The following is a 21945-nucleotide window of genomic DNA, read 5'->3' as shown; positions in this document are numbered from 1 at the left end:
TAAACTATTTCCCACCTAATTTCTTTTTTATTTTGAAAAAGAAAATAAGAATGTGAGGTTACATTCGTCATATTTTAGAATTCCCTCTAGACATCTAAAAAGATCATTTTATTGATGTTGAATAGGTTGTGATAATTTATTTTTTATTTTTGTTTTTATATTATTAAATAAAAAATAGTTTAAAAAATAAAATTTTTAAATCTAATGGAGTTTATAATTCGAGTTGCGACTTTAGAGATAAAACAATGAAACTCGTGTCTCAATATTAAAAAAAAAGACGTCATATTAAAATTTAAAGTTAAATTATTTTTTAACACTCATTTGATTTGTCTTTCGACCCGCTAAGTCGATTGAGCCATGTAAGAGCAACTCTCATGTATATTAATTTTGAATCCAAGTTAGGCAAGGAGCCAAGTATAAGGGTTTCAAGGTTGACTTAGTAGGGTGAGGTTTAGTAACAATGTCAAATAGTTTTTTTTTATAAAAGAGAAAATCCATCTTCTTATTTTTTTGATTGAATGATTTCTTGGTTTTTTTTTAATTTCATCATTCAATATTTAGTTGATTTTAAATTAATCTTTATAATTTATTTTGGTTTGACTTCTACGAGGTTACTGTAATCTTAAATAAATATCTTGACATTTGGTTGATGCTCAATTTTGCTAGAGTCTATTTTTATTATCACATCAACAGTTAAATGTAATGTTTTTTTTTTAAAAAAAATTGTTAAACCCATGGAGTCCATGATCCAGGTTGTGGTTTTGGAAGGTTAAGCCATGAAATCTAGGTTGAACTAATATATCGTCGTGTCAATATTTAAAAACAAGATGTCATCTTGAATTTATTTTACAGTTAAACCATATTTTTTTACTGGGTATCCAAGTTGCTTTTGTAGTCGTCAAGTCAAACGGGTCACGTTGAAAAAACTCTTATTCAATTTAATTTTAAATCTGAACCAGGTGAAAAATTGTGAAAGAATTCAAAATTAACTTGTTAGGTTGAGTTTAATAATAATAAAAATTAATTCCTCGTCACCTAAATAATTTTTCATATTCAATTATTTTTTTATTTGATTTGTGCCGTAGCGCTTCCCAAGAAATTAGGACATCTAAAAGATTTGAATTATCTGCAAAGTTGGTAATCCAGGCTATAAATTTGATGAATTCAACTTGATTTTTCGATTGAACACACGAAATTATCTGCAAAGTCATCTGGGTTGCCCAACTGTTTTAACCTAACCTAGCAGATCGGCATTGCTTGATCGGGAGGTTTCAACTTTCAACCGATTCTTCAATTAATCTCAACTACTCCCACCGGCGTTTCAGGCAAGCATAAATGCATGGATTATTGTTTCTAATTTCATGCCAAGAATGCATGTGGTCCAAATTATAGTTTGACCTTCTGCTGACTAAATGGCACGTGTGATTGGTACGTCACAATATTAAAGCCATGATTGGACGACCAAACCCCACGACATCTCCGATTGGGTGGTGTCTTAAATTCAATTTACAATTTCATTTATTTTTTTAGAGAAAAACTGTACTTTGAAGCAGGTATGAAGATGGATGACTTTAAAGCAATTGATGACCGATTTTAGTTAGGCTAGCGCCTCCATGCTCTTTTTAATTGTTAGCCAACTAATCGGGTTTTTTTTTTGTTTTTTTCTTCCGAGATCTAAATACTAAAACGATAAATTCAAATTTATCAGGTTTGAAAAATCCCATCAAATAAAACAAGCCCAGATTATTACCTAAATTAGTTGGGTCAGTCATTGTTCTTAAACCCAATTAATTTTTTTTAAAATTAATTAGGGTACGGAGAGCATCTATTACTGGGTTCAGGTATTATTTTTCAGGTGCATGCCTAACATCTTGCTGATCATGATGAACTTTGGCATGCGTCTCTAAGCCTAACTTTTATATTTTTTTAAAAAAATTTAGGACTTCACACATATTTTTTTTATTTTTTTAGGGACTTTATTGTGAATTTTTTAATATTTTATATTAATATAATACGTATTATATTTTAATGGAATACAACTCAAAATATCACAAGGATAAAATGATTCTTTAACTCATCATTTCTAACAAAAAAAAGATTTATAAGCTATAAATATCCTATAAATCCTCTCAAACTTGAAGTTCATAATCTCTTTATTTTTAATATTGTTAGTATATATATTTTTAGAGTCTATCTCTTTAAAATATTATTGTATTTTTTTTAAAAAAATATTTATTTTAATATCTGAAAATTCTCAAATCTATAAAAGGTTGCCTTAACTTACTAGATACTAACCGTAAACCACCTTAGTTAGGAATAATAAATTAAATTGCTAGAACTAAAAAATAAATAATTATTCGACACATAAACATTGCTATTAAGTCACTTTGATTTATTTTTTTTTTGGGTTCTCATCACAATCAATCCAAAGAGACTTTTAATTAGATTTTTTTTTAAAAAAAAACGAGTCATATCTAAATCCCAACCAACAAATTTTTATGAAAACTAGTTCCGGAAGGTTTAAGTTGAACACGGGTGTTCTTGTGTTTTCTTAACTAATTTTGATATGCAAATCCATTTGATTTCTTACCCATAACAAAAAAAAAAAAAAAAGGTGTACGAAGCAGTATATATATTATAATAAATAATCATTGACCTATTAATTTTTTTTATAAAAATAAATATTAATTATGATAGAGAGTAATATAAAATTATTTTTAAAGCTTTATCAACAATTTAAAATTTTAAATTAAAATGATTTTCTAGAATGGTTTCGAGCCTTGAACAAGTAGTCATGAGTTAAAATTTCATTACTCTTATTCTAATAAATAAAGATAAGCACAAAATAATTGTGAGTTTGTAAAAATTTTAATTTTAACAAGTTTTTACTTGAAGATGTGTGTTATATTAGAGAGTAAATTAAATTTATAATTCAATAACTGATTATCAATTCCACACAAATTTCACTTCCGGTCAAAATGTGAACTAAATTATACAATTAATAAAAAAATAATCTATATTCAACTAATTACCTATTATTTATTCAATTCAAACTTATTCAACCTAAATTAATACATTTTAATTATTATTAATTTCATAAAAACCAATTTTTTCTAAATTTCCAACTTAACAATAAAATTAAAAAAATAGAATTGGTACAAATTAAATTACTCATCATTTTTTCAATTATAACACATCTAAGTTGCAAAAGCAAACTCAATTTTATCAAATGAAAAATAAAACCAATTTCTCCTAAATCTCAAACAAACCCTAAAATACGAATCATGCATTAATACAATAAAATTATCTAGGAAACAAAGTTGTAATTAAAACACTTAAATATACAAGTCAATTACAAGTACTACAAAAGAATTTCAATAAAACATAAATGGGTTAAAAAAAAAACAGGTTTGCTTATCTGATGTAGCGAAAGTTCACAAGAAATAAAATCAAGAGAGGGAAGGGGGGGTTAATTCATTTAAATTTGTTAATGAAATTTTTATTGGTAATTCTGTCGACATTGCTGACATGTTAAATTACAAACATGATATTTTTTTCCATTCCATCATAATTTTCATATGCAATTACCAACGTAAAATATTCCATCACTATTTTCATAAGAAATTATTGATGAAATGTTTTTTTGTTCATGTTTCCATTACTATTTATCATTTTTCTAGTAGTTTAAATATTTAAACACTCCAAGTATCTTAACAAGAACGATGTTAAAACTCATAGGAGGTTTAACCACATTAATCAATCTCATGCCCTTTAATTTCACATATATATAAAGAGGGAATACCTTGAGACTCATCTTCACAAGAGTTATTTATTTTGCATTTATTTACGTATATAATTTATAATTTATTTAATTAAATACATGAATCATTTTTTCAACTTGTAATAAATAGTTTTTCTCGGTGTCAAAAATACATTGAAACACACCTGCATATTCATTTTTCACATTAAAAAAAACTCTTGATCCTATCCATGGAAAGAAAATATTAGTAATTCACGAGATGTATTAGGCTAGATCCATTCCTTGTTTTGTTTTTTTCAGTAAAGAAGCAGGTACGTACAAGGATGTTAGTTTTCTTCTGAGAAGGAGACAATGAAGTCTTCAGACTCGTTCTCTTGTGAAGATACTTTTCTTCTTATTTTCATCAATCAACTTTTCTTGTGTGAAGACCTATCTGATGTGCCGACAGTATATATATGCCTTGGATTGCAAGCTAGCTTGCAAATGCAAAGAGCCAGACACAATCTATCACTTGATCCTGATAAATGTTTAGTACCAAAGTTATCAATCCCATGTCCTATATGGATCGATGTCTTTTCTCTACCACCAATATTTTCTTTCCAATTTATAAATAAAACTCGAATTGTCTTGTTGCAGATGGAGACTGCAAAATGTCAACTGAGTCATGACTTCTGATTTCGACTTATTATAACAAATTAGTTGATGAAACAAGGTATTCGTCAAAATGTTAGTTTGTGGTTAAAGAAAAATCAGAACATTAGGGGTCTATTATTGTTTGATTTATATTACTCCTAATTAATGTTAGTAAAATCAATTATTTTGCCAGGGAGTTGGTGGTTTATATGTAAATTGGTTATCAATTACGTATGGATTTAAGAAAATTGATGATCAATATTTACCTATATGTTGAACACCAATAAAAATAAGAAACTGCGGAATTAAATTATTTATTTGATTTTTTGGAACCTTCCTTAATGTATCTGGTAAACTTTGTCCGCTCCTCAAATCCCTGAACTCACTACCTTATTTATAACGATGATGATTCATTCTCTCTCATTAATTATAGATTTCTTTTTTTTCCTTTTGATGAATTTATTCAGTTTTCGCTTGAGATTGCCTCTATTGTGAGTTTGTGCATGCATTTTATGGGTTTAACCTTCAAATTCAGTGTCGTTTTCTTCACCTTACTGTTTTATTTTATTTGATTTTACTCCAGATGATTTTGATTGTGGAATTTTGTAACATGCAACTTCTTGCAAATATGTTTATGTACGAGAAAGATAAGACCAATCTTGAAAATAAGCTATTAAGAAGCCTAAATACATGAAGCTTGATGAAAACAATGATAGCCTAAGATTAGGCTATTGAATTATATTCAAATTTGATCGGATGATTTTACGGTCCAAGTTCCTACAAGAACTAACTTAATTGGTTATTGTATAGTTAAATTTCTCAAAATTAGATCTAAAAATTGTAGTTTTTTCTATTTTAATTATTTATTTTCTACTTAACTTAGCAAATAATTTTATGATGCTAAAAAAAATAAGTAGTAACACTCTATTTATTTTCTATTTATATCTTCTTTTTTTTATTGGACTCCATGAAGTCATGAGTGATACTTTACCTGTCCTCTTAGCTTTAAGTTTCTTGTTTAAGTCGGTTTTAAGATTTATTTAAACTTTTATGATGTTGTTTTAACATCCAACTTATTTTTTTATAAATAAAATATCAAATATTTTATCAATTCTTCTACAGTGTTTAAGTTTATGATTTTAGTGCTCGAGAAACCAAGTTTTTATCTTCTATAAATGCAGCGTCATTTATCTTGTGTGTTTATGATTTTAAATTGATTGATTTGCAGGTGTAGTATTGTGTTTGTTGTGGGAGAGGAGTAAGAAGGGATAATGATTTCTATTCAGAAATGGAAATGTTCATGGTCTTTGATAGCAACAATTGTGTCTGTAGTGGCACTAGTTTCGGCAGCTCCTCTGTTCTTGTTTCCTGTGCTGCCTTTTTTAGATTGCTTCAATGTTCGGAATTCTAGTGTCCCGATTAATGGAACAGTGGATGAAAGGAATCATCACCATGTCTTGGAAAATTTAAAACCGGTTCTAGATTTAGAGCCTAGGTTTCCCAGTTGACTTGCATGGGGTAGTGGTTAATTCATCGGAATGCTCCATGGAAGGCTGAGATTGGGCGATGGCTTTCTGTCTGTGATTCAGCTACTAAGGAAGTCACTGTTGTTGAGGTAATAATACTATGAGTAACGATAATTATTAATTTGAATTAAGTAGTGTCTCGGAGAAGAAGATAACGAAGACAAATTAACATATATATTTTTTTAGTTTTATGTTTTAAAAATATAAAAATTTATTTCAAAATTATTTCTTAGATAAATTTATTTATATCTCTTTAATTTATCTTTTTATTTGTCACGTAACACTGACCAAAACCAAATGCCAAATGTAAGTGACATTATTGAAATTCTTTCGATATTTGCAGTCGAGGGAAATGCTTATTCTATCTAGGTGGAAGAGCTTGGTGAAATTCGATCGACTCATGAGGCTAGATTTAGATCTTGACATGCTCTTTCTTAGTTCTTAGACAGCTTAAGTTGATGTCAAATCCAGTTTCAGTCTGGCAGGTGTTGTTGTCAGCTGTTTTGTTTGCAGACAAAAGGGGGCAGGAGCTGCAAAAATAACTGTAGTGGTCAAGGAGTTTGTAACTATGAACTTGGTCCATGTCGGTGTTTTCACGGATTTAGAGGTGAGCTATTTTTCTATTTTATTTTGATCTACATCAATTTTAGTGAAAAATCTTAAATAAATAGCAGAAACTAGTACAGGTTGACATCTCCCTTTGATTATCCCTGTTATAAGAACCATTAGTTTGTTCATTCGATGAACATGGAAGTTGGAACTGCGGGACTGGAAAAGCCAGATGGCTACTCGGAAATTGATTTTGAAAATACAGATGATTAGATTTGGCATTGCCAACAGTGGATGGTTTCCAGGGTCGAGAGAAGGAAGCCATCATTATTTCAATGGTTCGATCGAACTCAAAGAAAGAGGTACTTTAAGCCTCTGCAGTTCATCTTTTTGATTCCTTTCAGATTTTAGATGAAGAAGATTAGTTATAGAGATTTTAGCAGTTGAAACTTGGGAACATTTTCAAAACATTTCAGGTGGGGTTTTTGAGTGACCACAGGCGAATGAATGTGGCTGTGACACGGGCAAGAAGACAGTGCTGTCTTGTATGTGACACGGAGACAGTGAGTAGTGATGGGTTCTTAAAGCGATTAATTGAGCATTTTGAGGAGCACAGGGAGTATCTAAGTGCATCAGAGCACCTCAATGGATAAGCAAAGGTTGCTAGTGAAGAGGGCTGTTTTAAACTGTCAGAGATAATCAAATCGTTTACTGGAAGATGTAACTGGGAAAGTATTCTCACCATCTGACAGTTGATTGGAGAAGATTTTACCTGTTTTTATTCATCTAATTGACCAGAAACGATTATGCTTTGTATTTTTTACCAGAATTTTGAAATAGATTATCAAAATCTAGTCTATATTCCTTCGCTTTTTAGGTGATGGGTTTCCCGATAAATTGAACTACACTTGCTAGAAAAAGCCTTATCATCACAGGAAGTAATTGGCATGGAATTGAAGTAAATGCAAGCGATTTTGACTGTGTAGTTGGGGTTATAACTTTCTCATTAAAGCAAGAGAAAAGGAAAGACAAAAAGGATAGCTTCTCAACTGCCGTAATCAACGAGGAATTATCTAAACCCTCAGAGGGGAATTTAAGCAAAAGACTGCATTTGCATATAATTTTGCAAGGGATGTGCTGCATGAGTAGCATTTGTATCTATGTTTTGTATTTGCTTCTTTCATTCATCGAATTTTCTGTCATTGCTCATAGTTCTATGCTTTACCAGACCTTCAAAGTTCAATCGTTGTTTGGCAGTGTCAGTCTGATCCGTACTTCCAGATAAAATCCTGAATATTAACCTCATTCGTTTTCATCTCTAGGATATCAAATTATAGACATTTTTAGGTTTGATCCTGCACGAGAACACAAATGATAAGAGGGCTCACTGATCAAATTATGGAAGGAATGTGAAGTCTGCTAAAGCATAGAACTGCGGGTGTGGAAAACGTACGTCAAGATTATTTTGTCCATCAATTATCTTGTAACATATATGCTTCCTTGTGAATTCCTATGTCGTAAAGCAAGCAAATTGCAGAAGCACAAATAAATCTAGCGTTGCCAAAATCAGCCCAACAAACATGGGTAAGTTCACATCAGCCATGGGTCAAGAAGAAACCTAGTAAGTTCCTACTATCATATTGCAATATGAACTTCCTTCCACCCAACCCTTGCTCCTATAACGCCTCCGCTCTATCTATCTGGTAAGGTCAAATGCTTTCTAGTCTGATCTATGTTGCCAATGAACAGAAGTAACGACTATCATAGAGCAATTCAAATGGCAGTAGATCTAGAACAATCTAAGTATGGCCTTATTATGTGAAAGCAGACATTCTAGTTCCAAACAAGCAAGCAGCAAAGCTAGCTTGCACTCTCCCTAAATCATTTTATCCTCCTAGAAGTTCCAAATGGAAGTTGGGAAAGCCGGCTCATCTTGGACGTCATAAACTGGAAAACTATTTAATTCTGCTGCTTGATGATCTGTAATTCCATGCATTTCAATCAGTGAATCCCAATTGAAACTCTTGTCTGCCAATGCTGCAAGTTCGTTTTCATATTTTTGTGAAGATTCTGGCACCGTGAGACATTCTTCGACATCATTGCTGTCTGGCTGTTTCTCTTCTTTCAGTATGCCCAGCTGCTGAAGGAACTCGTTCAGATCAATCTGTGGTTTCTCGTCATGATTTCTTATCAGCATCTTCTCTGATGATATTTCCACATCTTTCTCTGCTACGGCGAGATTTGCTACGTTTTCGTCACTTACAATCATCACTTCATTTCTGGATTCAGAGGAGGAAGAACTAGAAGCGACAGAGGATTGATGAAGGGGCCTGTTATTCTTGAGTTCTTGGAGCCGCTGATGGATGACATGAACGCTAGGCTGTGCATGTATATTAAGCAGCCCACAAGAAGGGAACATGGAAATGAAGTTCTTGGAAGGAATCCATTTGAGCTTCTGTGATTTGTTTAGAGGATTAAAGTTAGACTGAAGGTGAGGTAGATTAAGATAAGCATCCGGTCCATACAATCTTCTTGCAGCCTCATCATAGGCCATAGCAGCTTCTTCAGCAGTGGCAAAAGAACCCAACCATAGTCTGGTTCTCTTCTTGGGTTCTCTTATTTCTGCCACCCATTTGCCCCATGTTCTTTGACGAACCCCTCGGTACTCACACATGGCATTTTGAGGACCGCCTTTGCCTCTTGTTGGACCTTTCTTCCACGGCTTCAATGGAGACCTTCTGCAATTTTCCATTAGAGTTTTTGGGGTGTGAAAGTAAGCCCAGTGAGGAGTGTGAGTGACAGTAGGGACTTGGGGAGTACAGAAAATGGATGGTAAGGCGCGGGATATGTAGTGTGAGGGAACAGCTTTGGTTTAAATGTTGTCACGTTTAGGAAGAGTTCATGCCCATGTGACCGTTTGTGAGTGTTTAATAATTTCAAATCTTAGTAATTTTTAATTATTTTGATGGTGGTTTTTTTTTTAATATAGAAAACCATTTAATTATAATATGTCTCATAAGGAAGATGAGATTACCATACTCATATTGAGGGTTCACGAAGGAATTAAGTTGGCAAAGAGTAGGAACTTGGAAGGAAGAAGTTGACATAAGCAAAAATGATAAAATGTAATGCTACATATCCAAATTCCCATCTTATAATCACAATATAGCAAATTTTATTTTTGTAGTGGCATCTTGTTTTCAAAAAATAATTTTTTTTAGAATTAATTTTTTTTAGTTTGTTTTTTATCGTTTTAATATACTAATATCAAAAAATAATTTAAAAAAATAAAAAACTACTATATTCAAATTCTCATCTTATAATCACAATATAGCATGGTTTATTTTTGCAATCATATCGTATTTTTTAATTAATTTTAGATTATTTTAATATATTGGTATTAAAAATAAATATTAAAATATTAAAAATATTATCTTAATATATTTCTAAACAAAATAACTTCATTTACAGGATCAAATACTACCAAGCAGGAATGTTGCTGGAGCTTATCCATCAGATTAAACAGACTCGTGAAAAAAAAAATTACAAGCCCATTGATGAAAAATGGAGTTATACTTCGAAGTTTGAACAAACTAGTTACAAGAAACAATGGGTGACTTCTCTAGTATTTCTTTATGCATTCTCATTTAACACCAGCATGTCACAGAAATTATTGCACAAAATATAAATCAAATTCACAGCATAAAATGGTATTTTGTATTGAATTCCACGGCTTAAGTGAAAGGTTTTTCATCAAAGTGATGAGATTTTTCCTTTCTTTTACCAAAGCTGATGAAGATTATGCCAAGTAATTTCGCTGTGATAATGACTGGAATGTTGTCATGAACAGCTTGACTGCCTTTGGAGTAATGAAATGAAGTGATTCTTGCAATAAAACCCAACTTGCAAAGCGATCGCTCTCTGACTTCCTTTGCCTTGGATTCTATACTAGTGTTTCTACATGAATTGAATCTTTACTTGAGGAAACTCACCTCAACATTTTTCATTTTCACGAGCCCTATTTCACATGTTGTCCTGCCATTGACGACCTGATTCCCGAGACTCTCATCTTTATCCCATGCCAATGCTCTCTCCACCCTTCCTTTCTCTCTCCCTGGGTTAATTACTTGAGTATACTGTACCTAGCAGGCCTGCAAATTACCAAGACATGTCACGTGAGTAATAGTAGATTGTGCTCATCACCTTGCTCCACTAACTGTCATTAGTGAATGCTTGAATGATAGTTACCATGATTTAGTAATGATCGAGCAAATTTAATTATGTATTTTTTGATTGAGGAGTTCTCATTAACGAGGTCAGATCTGTTAGCTGTTAGTGGTTGGGGACCAGGCTAGTGATAACCTTTTCGTGGGACATGAATCTGATTTAAACGTACGATGTTCAACTCTAGCAAATTTGTATGCTAAGTTGAGATGAGTATTGATGAGTTATTTTTTACAAAAAGATTTTTATAAATAAAAATTATTTTAAATAAAATGGGTTTTGTAAACATGACAGAAATAAAATACTTGGATTTAAAAGTCAATTAAACTCAAAGTAAAATTGCATTTAGCGAACATATCAAACCCAAAAAACCTAAGTTTAGTACTTAACTCAGCCCAAAGTAATGTGGATTTGACATATTTGATAATGTTTAAGTTCTAAGGCTAAATGTTTGACCGTGGACGATTCTCTACAATAAAAGTATAAAAGATATAATAAACCATCATATTTATACTCATAGGTCTATACAAGGTCTATTAAGAGATTTATTATACTTACTATCTCGTTAATGATATGTAAAAGATATTTATTTTCTATTAATATCACTGAAAGCATAAGGCTTTTCAGTCATTCTCTTCTTTAAAAATGACAAGGTTCACATCCAGGAAAAAAATCTAAATTTTTGCTCTTAAGATAAAAATATATAGATTTCATAGCATTAATCAATTTAAAACTAAAAAACAAATATCATTGTTCCTTAAATTTAAAGTTTTTTTAAGTAATATATTTTTCTAAGTCATTTAATATCTTTCTCATAAATATATTGATTTTATCAGCGGAAGGTATTTAAGTCTCTTCGATTGGAACTATTTTTGCAAGTACTCAAGCTTCTATCATAAGTCTAGAGTTTCTTAGATCCAGAAGAAAAAATCCAAATACTTGATCATATTAATTAACCTCTATCACAAACACTAAATAATTTTTTATTTATATATCTTAGATTTTAAAACATTATCAACTAGTACATTGGCCTATGTTACACCATGGGTCAAAGCAAAAAAAAATAAAATGCAATTAAAAATCTATGTATTGGTAGTGTGTCTCCTAGAAAAAAAAAATACCATGTATTGAATGTTATTTTAATTTAATATTAAGATGGAAATACATTGGGTTAATATATACTGACATGCAAGAGACATGAGGATAATCTTAAAAAAAAGAAGTGAAAAGCTTAATACTTAATTAATTTAATGTTGAAGAATGAAAATTATAAAAATAGCACGTATCTAGAAAAAAAAAACCTAAGTAAACTTAAGTTAACTAAGCAAATTTATGATATTCAATAAAAATTTTATATTAAAAATTGTTTTTCATTTAATTACATGATGATAAAAACACGAGTTTTTTTTGCTCTTAAGATAAAAATATATAGATTTCATAGTATTAATCAATTTAAAACTAAAAAACAAATATCATTGTTCCTTAAATTTAAAGTTTTTTTTAAGTAATTTATTTTTCTAAGTCATTTAATATCTTTCTCATAAATATATTGACTTTATCAACGGAGAGTATTTAAGTCTCTTCAATTGGAACTATTTTTGCAAGTACTCAAGCTTCTATCATAAGTTTAGAGTTTCTTAGATTAAGAAGAAAAAATCTAAATACTTGATCATATTAATTAACCTCTATCACAAACACTAAATAATTTTTTATTTATATATCTTGGATTTTAAAACATGATCAACTAGTACATTGGCCTATGCTACACCATAGGTCAAAGCAAAAAAAAAATGCAATAAAAAATCAATGTATTGGTAACGTGTCTCCTAGAAAAAAATATTTTAACCATGTATTGAAATGCTATTTTAATTTAATATTAAGATGGAAACACATTGAGTTAATATATACTAACATGCAAGAGACATGAGGATAATCTTAGAAAAAAAAGTGAAAAGCTTAATGCTTAATTAACTTAATGTTGAATGATGAAAATTATAAAAATAGCACTTATCTGGAAAAAAAAAAACCTAAGAAACTTAAGTTAACTAAGCAAATTCATGATATTCAATAAAATTTTTATACTAAAAATTATTTTTCATTTAATTACATGATGATAAAAACACATAAGAGTTTTTTTTTTGGACCAATCATGTCATTAGATTTAATAAAAAAATTATTAAAAATTGTTTTTCATTCAATTACATAATGATAAACACACATGAGTTTTTTTAGCATGGAACATTTTTTAAAAGGAAAGAAATCGTGTTAAACCGTACTTAAAACATAACAGATACGGAGATATGAGAAATCGCACTGACTTGTAAATATAAAAATAAATAAATAAATAAATAAATACTGGAGTAAAAGACGAAAAATATGTTTTTTGAGCCTCATTTCATGGAGATTCTGTCAAAGTGATCCAAAGCTATAATCAAAACTCGTCTAGGTGGTGCCACCATGACCTGACAGCAAGGGCACAAAATGAACCTCCTATGACCATTTTCTTCTTATTTAAATTTTTTTTGTTTAGTCCTGTTATGTTATTTACTATTTATTTTATTTAAAATAATTTATAAAATTAAATTTTAATTTTAATTTTATTATCGTTTAATTTTTTTATTTGTCAAATTTAATCACTATTCTTATAATTAATATTATATAATCTGCTTTTTATTTAATTGAAGATTGCGCTCCTTTTTTTCATCTACTTTCTATTTCCTTTGTTTTATTCTTTTTTTATTTGTTGTTTTTTTAATTTATTTTTTAAAAATAAATCTTATTCTTAAATTAAATAGAATTGATTGATTGAATATAGACATGAGAAACTCACTTCATTATGTTTTGTTCGTTTTGCTTTTCTAGATCGTTTCTTTGGTGACCTATGAGACTTCTTATAATGTCATCATACAACCTTTTATAGTGAGGTTTGAACAATCTTTGTGAACTCTTTTAGTGGTGGGTGATGTCCATAGTGGAATGACGGTGAGTCTTCAACATGTTTTTTTCTTCTCTTCTCAAATATGATATTGACAACTCATTTTTTTTAGTTAATTATTTCCAAATGATTTTTTACGGTTCATTTGTTGTTGTTGTCTACTTCCTAAATCAAATTATTAGATTACACAATTTTATTGGATTCAGTTAAGTTAATGGCTCAAGTAAAGAGTTTTTCTTTTTTCTTTCAAAACATTATCATCTCTTGAGCATCCATTTTTACGTTAAAATAAAAGAACAAAGTCTCGAGTGTAAACTTGATACAAAGAGGAGTGAATTTTACTATACCCCTTTTAAAAAATACAATTCCCTTTAATAATATTTTTTCCCTTTCCTTTGGTTTTTTTCCTCAAATCTATGTTTTTTTAATGTAATTTCATCATTTAATATTAGAATTATTGGGGATTAGATTTTATAATTTTTTTCAATTAACTTTTTATGAAATTATCTCAATCTGACTCAGACTACAAGTGTGACTGGATAACTCAAGTTTTTTTTTCTCTTTTTCTAATATATATATATATATTCAACATTAGATTGATAAAGAATTAGACTTCACAAATATTTTTTTGTTTGCTTTCTAAGAAGTGATTTTCATTCCATGATTTAGATCATAAGTTTAATAAGTTAACTCAAGTTATTTTTTTATGCTCCTTTCTTAATTAATTTTTCAATTTCAATTACATCTTTCAACATTATATTTATTAGATATTGAGTTTTATAATTTATTTCAATTTATTTTTTATTAGATTATCTCAATCTCATAACCTAAGTCGTAATTTTAACAAGTTGACCTGAATTAACTCAAGTTACTTTTTTATTTAATTTTTAATTGATTTTTTTTTATTTCATTCAAATTGGGTTCATTAAAACTTGAAATTCATAATTTATTTTAATTTATTTTCTATCAGATTATCATAGTCTCATAGCCCGATATACAGATTAACAAATTAACCAAATTTGACCCAAATCGATTCAATATATTGTCGTCTTAATATTTATAAAAAATATCATCTTAAATATTTATTTTGAATCAAACTATAATTTTACTGGTCATCCTGAATTTTTTAAACTTATTAAATCGACGAGGTCATATCAAATCAATCTTTTCTCAAAAAAAAAAAAAAACATCAGCAACGGCAAGGTATTTTTTTCATGTAAAAAAAATTCTGAACTACAAAATAGCGTGTCACCAATACAGTAACAAGAGAAAAAGGGAGATCCATTTCATAGACCGTCAAAGTTTTGATAACTAGTATACACTATACAGAAAATAACAAGGTGTCAAGTGTAAACTTAATATACAACAGTTTCTTTGACAATCAGAATGCATCCTGCTGAAAAAGTAAAGCTGACCAGACCCAAATATAAGAACACATCCATATACGCAAACTGACGAGGCTGGCAAATTCTTACTTGGATTTAGGGCTTAATTTGCACATGTTCCTCCATTTATCCTTGAGGTCTATTGTTGTTCGGCCATTCGAAAATACAGAACTACCATACTCCAAAATGTCCTTCCAGGGATATTTCCCGTCACTTGCAAATTTCTGCACTCCCTCCTTTAACAGTAAAAGAGCAAGAAATTAGAGCCTGATAGATCACAATGAAGAGCTAAAAGCCAAAACTATATGATTTTAGCTTGTGAAAGAAAACAGATTTAGAATGCACAACCAAGAAAATCTCTCTTAAATATGTATAAATGCATTTACCGGTGAGCATACAATTGAAATAAATATTGGTGTCAGAAGCATATACGCAGTAAACAAATACCTTGAGTATCTCCTCCTCATGGGCTGTCCACGGAACCTTTTTTCGCCTCGACTGAGGCATTGCAGGGGTACTGCAGATCAGAATAACATTTTGGTCAACTACAATTGCCACTGCAATCAAATGTCAAATTAATAAGGATGGGGTTTAACAAGGGAGCAAAGTGATTTACCCAAATTCACACACGACAAAAGAATAATAATAGAAGTTGATATAGCATAGTCAGATTTTTTGAAGGTAGTATACTATAAAAGGAAAAACTGTTTTAATTCTGGAAATGGCATTCAGAGGTGTACTATAACCACCTGCATAACACTTTGAATAACTGTAAACTTACTATTGTCTCTCTCTCTTTCGGAATCTTATGAAGTAATTAGTACTTATTGACTTGTCATCTTCGTCACCAGAGGTTTCTCCTCCATCGCTGCTGATGGCACAAACAGCTTTCTGTCTTCGACCATCTGTTCTCTGGCTTCCAGAGACAGTCTCTTTTTCTTTACACAAATGACTATCAACACTGTATTTAGGATCAACACTAACTTGGTGTTGATTTATGTCAAGTTCGGTTCCAGGTGAGTTCTCTTGAACCACCTCCTCCCCTTCCTTTTCTACCGTAGATATATGATTAGTCCTAACATTTACATCAGGCTCTTCTTCTCTACATAGCGAATTAACACCAATACATGATGCCAAAGGCTCCACTTGCTTCTTCTTCCCTTTTCCTTTCTGAAATTGATTGTCATTACCTTCAGATATCTGACCTCGATTATTTGATTGTTTGCGTTTTTCTCCAGCCAAATTCTCATAATCAAGAAATTTATTAAGCAGATCCTTATCTTCATTCTGTCTTGAGCTGCCATGTCTTTTGCTAAGTAGTCTTTGAGTATGCTTGTTTGACCGATACTGCTGTCTCGTTTCAATAAATAACTTTAGTTCCTTCCTCGCTGAATAGGCTTTTTTCTTAGCTTCAAGGTACTCCGAAATAGCAAGAGAATATGCACAGAAAGGACAGTAAAAGTCTCCCCTCTCATCAAAATGTGGTGAGAAAACTAAACAGTTCTCATGAATCACCAATGAGCAACTACCAGCACCACAAACCAACAACTGACCATCTTTACAGCATTTTATGCAAAGATTTTGATCTGTCCAGTTAGCTTCTGCCAGAGAATCATGACTTAACATGTATTGAGAACTCAGAAAATGACTCTTCCTCAAACCAACATCAACCCTCTCCTGCTCATACTCGTCACTCTCATTTGACTCATCTTTTTCAGATAGATGGTCTGTGCCAGCTTCTCTTTCATCAGCATCAGTATTCCTGTGAAGTCCATTTGAGGATACACTATTTGATGGTTTTTGTTGACCACTATGATCAGATTTGCCTTTGTTTCCATTAACAAATAATCTGTCCGAGGTTCCCACAGATGGTGCAGCATTTGATTTTCTAGGTTCAGCATGGTTGATTTCATCCACAAAGCTATACTGATGGAGTCCATCCCCAGATAGTGGCATTTTGTTGGCATTATGAGCAATTTCATGCTGATTGTGCTGGAATGCATTGTCAGCATCAAGACTATGCCCATGCCTATCAATACCAACATCTTCATCATGATCGTTCTCTACAGGTATGCTTCCTTCCAGTCCTCCCTGTGAAGATTCTTTTTCCAAGTGAAAATCTCTGTTTTCAGAATCCTCAACCACCATCTGAAATGAATCTTCTACCATGTCCTTGTGTGGTGGAGGAGTCGAAGAAATTTGTCCCATGGACAGATTGCCATGCAAGGCATCTTCCTTGAACCTCTTGGCTTGTGGCTGAAGATGGTCACCATCAACACAACCTTGATCTTCATGGTCTCCAGCCAGATTTTGACTAGCCAAACCACTTCTCTCTCTCTCAAAGTGTAACAACTTCCTGATAGATGAATTGTCTTCAACTACATTCTCATTTTCATGCAGCAAAGGAATGGAACTTTCTTCAGGAGGGTTAATTTGTCCATCAGTATCACTCCCACCTATCCTCCCCACAGGTGCACCATCGTCCCCATAATCTGTAGTGATTCTATTATCCCTATCATTTGCATTCACCAGTTCACTATATTCCTTCAATGAAGCATATGGATGAATACCCTCAAGAATTGCATCTTTCACCTGGTTTTCATAACAAAAAATAAAAATAATCACCAATCAGCAAATGAGGATTAATCATCTCCATTTCTGTTTAACATCGAAACTTAACAAAATAAAGAAATTCTCAATCACCTTCTCCAAAGCACATTTAGGCATGCAAGCTCTTTTATGCATAATGAAAGGGTGAATATCCCATTTCAATAGCTCCGGTCCACCCCTATTCAAATCCCATACTGATGTCTAACAAACAAGAAATCTATGTCAAAATTCACCATCATGGCCCACGGGAGTAACAAGCGTTTTTATAAGATTTCAAACCCAAATTGCTTACAAGTGAAAGCAGAAATAGTAAACCGAATCACCTCTTGCAGTACGGACTGGAGCACATCCTCACAACTCTCCGACAAATCAAACGTGACTTTCAGTTCTTTAGAAGTAACATCATTCGCAATTCCATTATCACTACGACAAAACAAATCCTCTAAGCATCTCAAAGCAACCATTTCCCTCGTGTTTTTTCCCAAATCATCAGGTATTTCCGGAGCTGCCTCAATCAATTCTGGAACAAATCAAAACAAAACACCTCAGCCCCCACCAAAAGAACAATCAAAACAGCACAAGTAAATTACATTTCATTTCAAAACACGCAACACAAATTCCTTACACACTCATTTATGAATTCGAGAATGCAGCGCGCATACCATGTAAAATCGAGGGCTCTATTTGCCGAAAACTTGCCAGGTACTCAATCACCCAAAGCCACGCGAGGGTCGTAGCTGAACTAGATGGGTCATCCATCAAAGCCTTTTTTTTTCAAAACCTACCAAAAAAAAACAATAATTTTGACATAATAAAATCACCATAAATTAGGGTTTGTTAATTTAAAGAATGAGAACCCTACTTTGTGCACAGACTAAAGATTGATGAAAGGGGCAGTTAACCCTAATTAGTTTGTTTGGTTTATTAAAAAGAGGTTTGATTTTGTGGGGGGATTCAAAAAAAAAATTGTTTTCTGTTTTGGGGAGTTGTTAATTTTCTCGGGATCCAAACATGAGATAAGAGAGAATTCGAAGGATTAAAAAGAGTGTAATTTGTAAGTACCTTTTCTAGTGAATTTAAATCACAGAGACGCAAGCCAACGGTCATGTATGCATGTCGAGAAATGGAGTTCCAATTTTTGGAGAATTGAATTCCTATGGTCTCTTATCACTTTCCCTTTTGTTTAATTGAATTTTTTAATTTCGTTTTATTAGAAGGACTTCAATTCTCGGCTTCTCGTTTTTTCTTTCCTTCCATTATTTGGGGAATAGAAAAAACGACCTTCACTTCGGCTGGAATTAACTTATTTTTTCTTCCCATTTCCCCTTATTTTTCTAATTTTTATAAATATAGATGTACTATATAGATAAATTTAATTTTTTTGTTAAATAGTTTTTCATATTTTATTTTTATTTTTATTTTTTTCAAATTTTCATTTAAAGACTTTCATCTAGTTTCAAGATTTTTTTTATCTATATTTCGGTTGAAATTTTGTTTTTTTGAATAAAAATAACATCATTTTATAAGAAGCTTAACGTTTTTCATTGACTGATCTCTTACAAGATAATAGTATGAATAATTGAATATTAAGATAATTTAATTAATAAATTTTTATTTAAGTACTTCGAGTGGAAAGAGGTTCATTTTGCTCATTTTCGATTTTTATCCATAAAAGAATTCATAGTGTTAGCTAACAATACGGGGAAAAAAGACTACCTTCGTTCTATAAACAAATGCTTCCACATGGATAAAACGGTAAATTGAGACTGTAACTGCGGGTTTTTTTACTCGAAAATATATTAAAATAATATTTTTTATTTTTAAAAAATTATTTTTGACATCAACGCATCAAAATGATCTAAAATCACTAAAAAATATTAATTTAAAGTAAAGAAAAAAATAAAATAAAATTCAAATTTTTTTCAAAAACACTTTTGAAACGCAAAAATAAACGAAATCTAAACCCTACTTATTAAGATAGACAACTAGACGTGGTCTCGTATAATGTAGCGTGTCCATATTTTATTTGTAAAAACTAATATTTTGGTATAGCAAGCATGTTTTAAAAAAACCAAAAGAAAAAAACAATGATTTGGTTTATAGCTCATCGGGTTTAACAAGTTGGTTTTAATTTAATTAGATGATAAAAAAATAGATAATAATAGTAAATAGATATTTTTTAAAAAAATCATGACAACCTAAAAAAAACCATTGAAAATAAGATATTGGATAAAAAAAAGAGATAAAAAAATGTCAATGTCAAACTAAGATAGTATGATAGACATGTAACATGAATAATAAAGGGTTAGTCAACCTAGGATAATCTAGAAAACTCGTGGTCTAGGTCATGAGATCGGGATAACCTGATAAAAAACTAAAAAAAACCATAAAACAATTTTTTTTTAAGTCCGGACAATGAAATCATAAAGGAAAATAAGTCAAACAGAAGAATGTCAATCCGCATTAATTTTTCAGACCTTTGACCCAGGTTTTTAGACTAGAAACGACATACATGAAAAAACAACAAAGCTCAATCCTCATCAAGTCAAATACTGAATGATGAAATTATATATATAAAAAAATCAATTACACAAAAAAATTTAAAATAAAAAAAATAGTAATTAGAAGAATCAAGGTGGAAATCAAAATAAAAAATAAATTAGAGGACAACTACAAATTTTTAATTGGATGGTTAAATCAAAAGGAAAAATAACTTCAACAAAATGATAAAAAAAAATCATATGAATGAGGACCAAATTGAACAAAATAATACACCATAAACTTGGATTGAATGATGAAATTGAAAACCTATAAAACTTTTACAAAATGACTAAGGAAAAAAAATATAAATCAAAATAATAAGGACCACATTATAAAAATAATATATAACAAATTAGAATTGAATGACTAAATTGAAAACAATAAGACTTTTACAAAAGGACCAAAAGCTAAAATTAGAAATCAAAAGAATAAGGATTAAAGCTGAAATATCAACAATAAAGATGACAAACCTAAAATTTTCAGGAGAGGAGATATAAAAGATTAGGAAAAAAAAGAAAGGTGGATTAGTGATAAATCACCCCACCATAGCCGACACAAGATGTCTTAAGAGGACGTGATACTGCTTTCAATGACACAATGATAGGGCATTTTATACCACCGGAAGGCGTCGCACGCGCCTCTCAAAGTGTATAAACACCTCACGCGTGCCAACAATTTTTTCAATTTAATTAATATTTTATCCCTTTTAAAAAACCCAAAGGCCTTTGGTGAACTTGATAATTACCAAAGCCAAAGTGAAAAGACTAAAAGGCCCATGTACACATGGCGTAATATTTTTTTTATTTCAAGAGTAAACCTATCATTTAACTGTATTTTTAAAATGAAAAGACAAAAATATCCCTCTTAGCCTGTTTTAGAAATTTTGACTTTAAGGGTAATTTAGTTATTCTGCCATATAAAAAAAAAAGAGACACTTATACTTCTAGTAAATTCTTTAATGAGTAATAGACCACGTTAAAAGATCAAAATATCTTTAACAACATAAAGACAATTCATTTTCTTTGAAGGATAAAAATGTAATTACACAGTTAAAGTAAATAGTAAAATATGTCTACATGCACCGTAAATTTTCCTTCCCCTTGAGTTTTTATTATATATTAAAATCAAATATATTGTTAAGAAATAACTTAATAAATATTCTCAAGTTTGCGTTTGAGGTAAAATAGCCATCCAATTTTGTCAAATTAGAGGTAGTTGACCTTGTTCAATTGAGCTCCATTTCCATGGAAGAAATTACCCTAATGGGAGTCTCCATTTTATATACATGGTGGAGCAATACATTAAAAGTACTCACTTTTATATTGATTTTTTATACAAGTTTTTAAAAACTGATAATTAAAAAAAATAATTGATCCCTTATCTTTCAATATCATTCTTATCCAATAAATTTTATTCAACTGCCTTGAATTTTTTTTCTTTTTTTTTTTTGGGGGATGCAATTATATGAAAAAAAAATTAAAAATCAAATTAAAAAAATAAAATTTTTTGCACAATCCATCCATTAATATAACACTCATGCCTTTTAGTTTTCTACTTGTAGAAAATCTTATATATGGCTAGTACGTCTCCTAATTCAATATAATTAATTAAAAGGCAAATATTCTTTTCCTTATTTTCCAAAGCACGATATCCATTGTCATCCATGATCATACATTTATATTTACCTTGGTGAACAGAAGTGTTTGGCATCTAACCATCCTCGCGGTGGCAGAAATCCACAGGAAATAAAAAAGCAGCTACCAGTTTGGCTTTGAAAGTTCA

At 30.7% G+C, this 21945-nt stretch overlaps 2 protein-coding genes and 1 long non-coding RNA gene across 4 annotated transcripts; 1 reads left to right on the top strand and 2 right to left on the bottom strand.

Moving 5' to 3' along the window:
• The first annotated feature begins 6266 nt into the window (after positions 1 to 6266).
• LOC133676619 (uncharacterized) lies at positions 6267 to 7329 on the top strand. The gene is made up of 2 exons (XR_009835636.1): positions 6267 to 6830; positions 6945 to 7329. It is a non-coding gene; the product is annotated as an uncharacterized LOC133676619 (long non-coding RNA).
• Positions 7330 to 8210: 881 nt separating this feature from the next.
• On the bottom strand, positions 8211 to 9264 carry LOC133676682 (dehydration-responsive element-binding protein 2F-like). The gene has a single exon (XM_062098401.1). It carries the CDS (start codon positions 9218 to 9220, stop codon positions 8363 to 8365), a length of 858 nt encoding a protein of 285 aa, XP_061954385.1. The 5' UTR covers positions 9221 to 9264; the 3' UTR covers positions 8211 to 8362.
• A 5623-nt stretch (positions 9265 to 14887) lies between these two features.
• On the bottom strand, positions 14888 to 18875 carry LOC133677476 (uncharacterized). Of its 2 annotated transcripts, XM_062099556.1 has the most exons (7): positions 18685 to 18873; positions 18285 to 18403; positions 17946 to 18142; positions 17716 to 17823; positions 15794 to 17604; positions 15460 to 15529; positions 14888 to 15248 (listed from the first exon to the last, which is right to left on the bottom strand). In XM_062099556.1, exons 2-7 carry the CDS (start codon positions 18379 to 18381, stop codon positions 15099 to 15101), a joined length of 2433 nt encoding a protein of 810 aa, XP_061955540.1. In that variant the 5' UTR covers positions 18382 to 18403; positions 18685 to 18873; the 3' UTR covers positions 14888 to 15098. The 2 variants fall into 2 exon arrangements, with proteins under 2 accessions (XP_061955540.1, XP_061955542.1); XM_062099558.1 differs by lacking the exon at positions 14888 to 15248 and having other exon boundaries at positions 15512 to 15569; positions 18685 to 18875.
• Positions 18876 to 21945: the final 3070 nt, after the last annotated feature.

This window comes from Populus nigra, chromosome 17 (assembly GCF_951802175.1).
Source record: "Populus nigra chromosome 17, ddPopNigr1.1, whole genome shotgun sequence".
In the NCBI taxonomy this organism is placed as follows: Eukaryota; Viridiplantae; Streptophyta; class Magnoliopsida; order Malpighiales; family Salicaceae; genus Populus; species Populus nigra.
Note: the sequence above shows the minus strand (reverse complement) of the source record. Positions and strands in the feature narration are given on the sequence as shown.

Bases quoted from the DNA above. Each gene is read 5' to 3' on its own strand.
- LOC133676682 (XM_062098401.1), bottom strand. From the start codon at position 9,220: ATGGAAAATTGCAGAAGGTCTCCATTGAAGCCGTGGAAGAAAGGTCCA.
- LOC133677476 (XM_062099556.1), bottom strand. From the start codon at position 18,381: ATGGATGACCCATCTAGTTCAGCTACGACCCTCGCGTGGCTTTGGGTG. The intron at 18,143-18,284 runs GTATGCGCGCTG...GATTTGTTCCAG, and splicing joins AGAGCCCTCGATTTTACATG to AATTGATTGAGGCAGCTCCG. The intron at 15,530-15,793 runs GTAAGTTTACAG...TCTGATCTGCAG, and splicing joins CGAAAGAGAGAGAGACAATA to TACCCCTGCAATGCCTCAGT.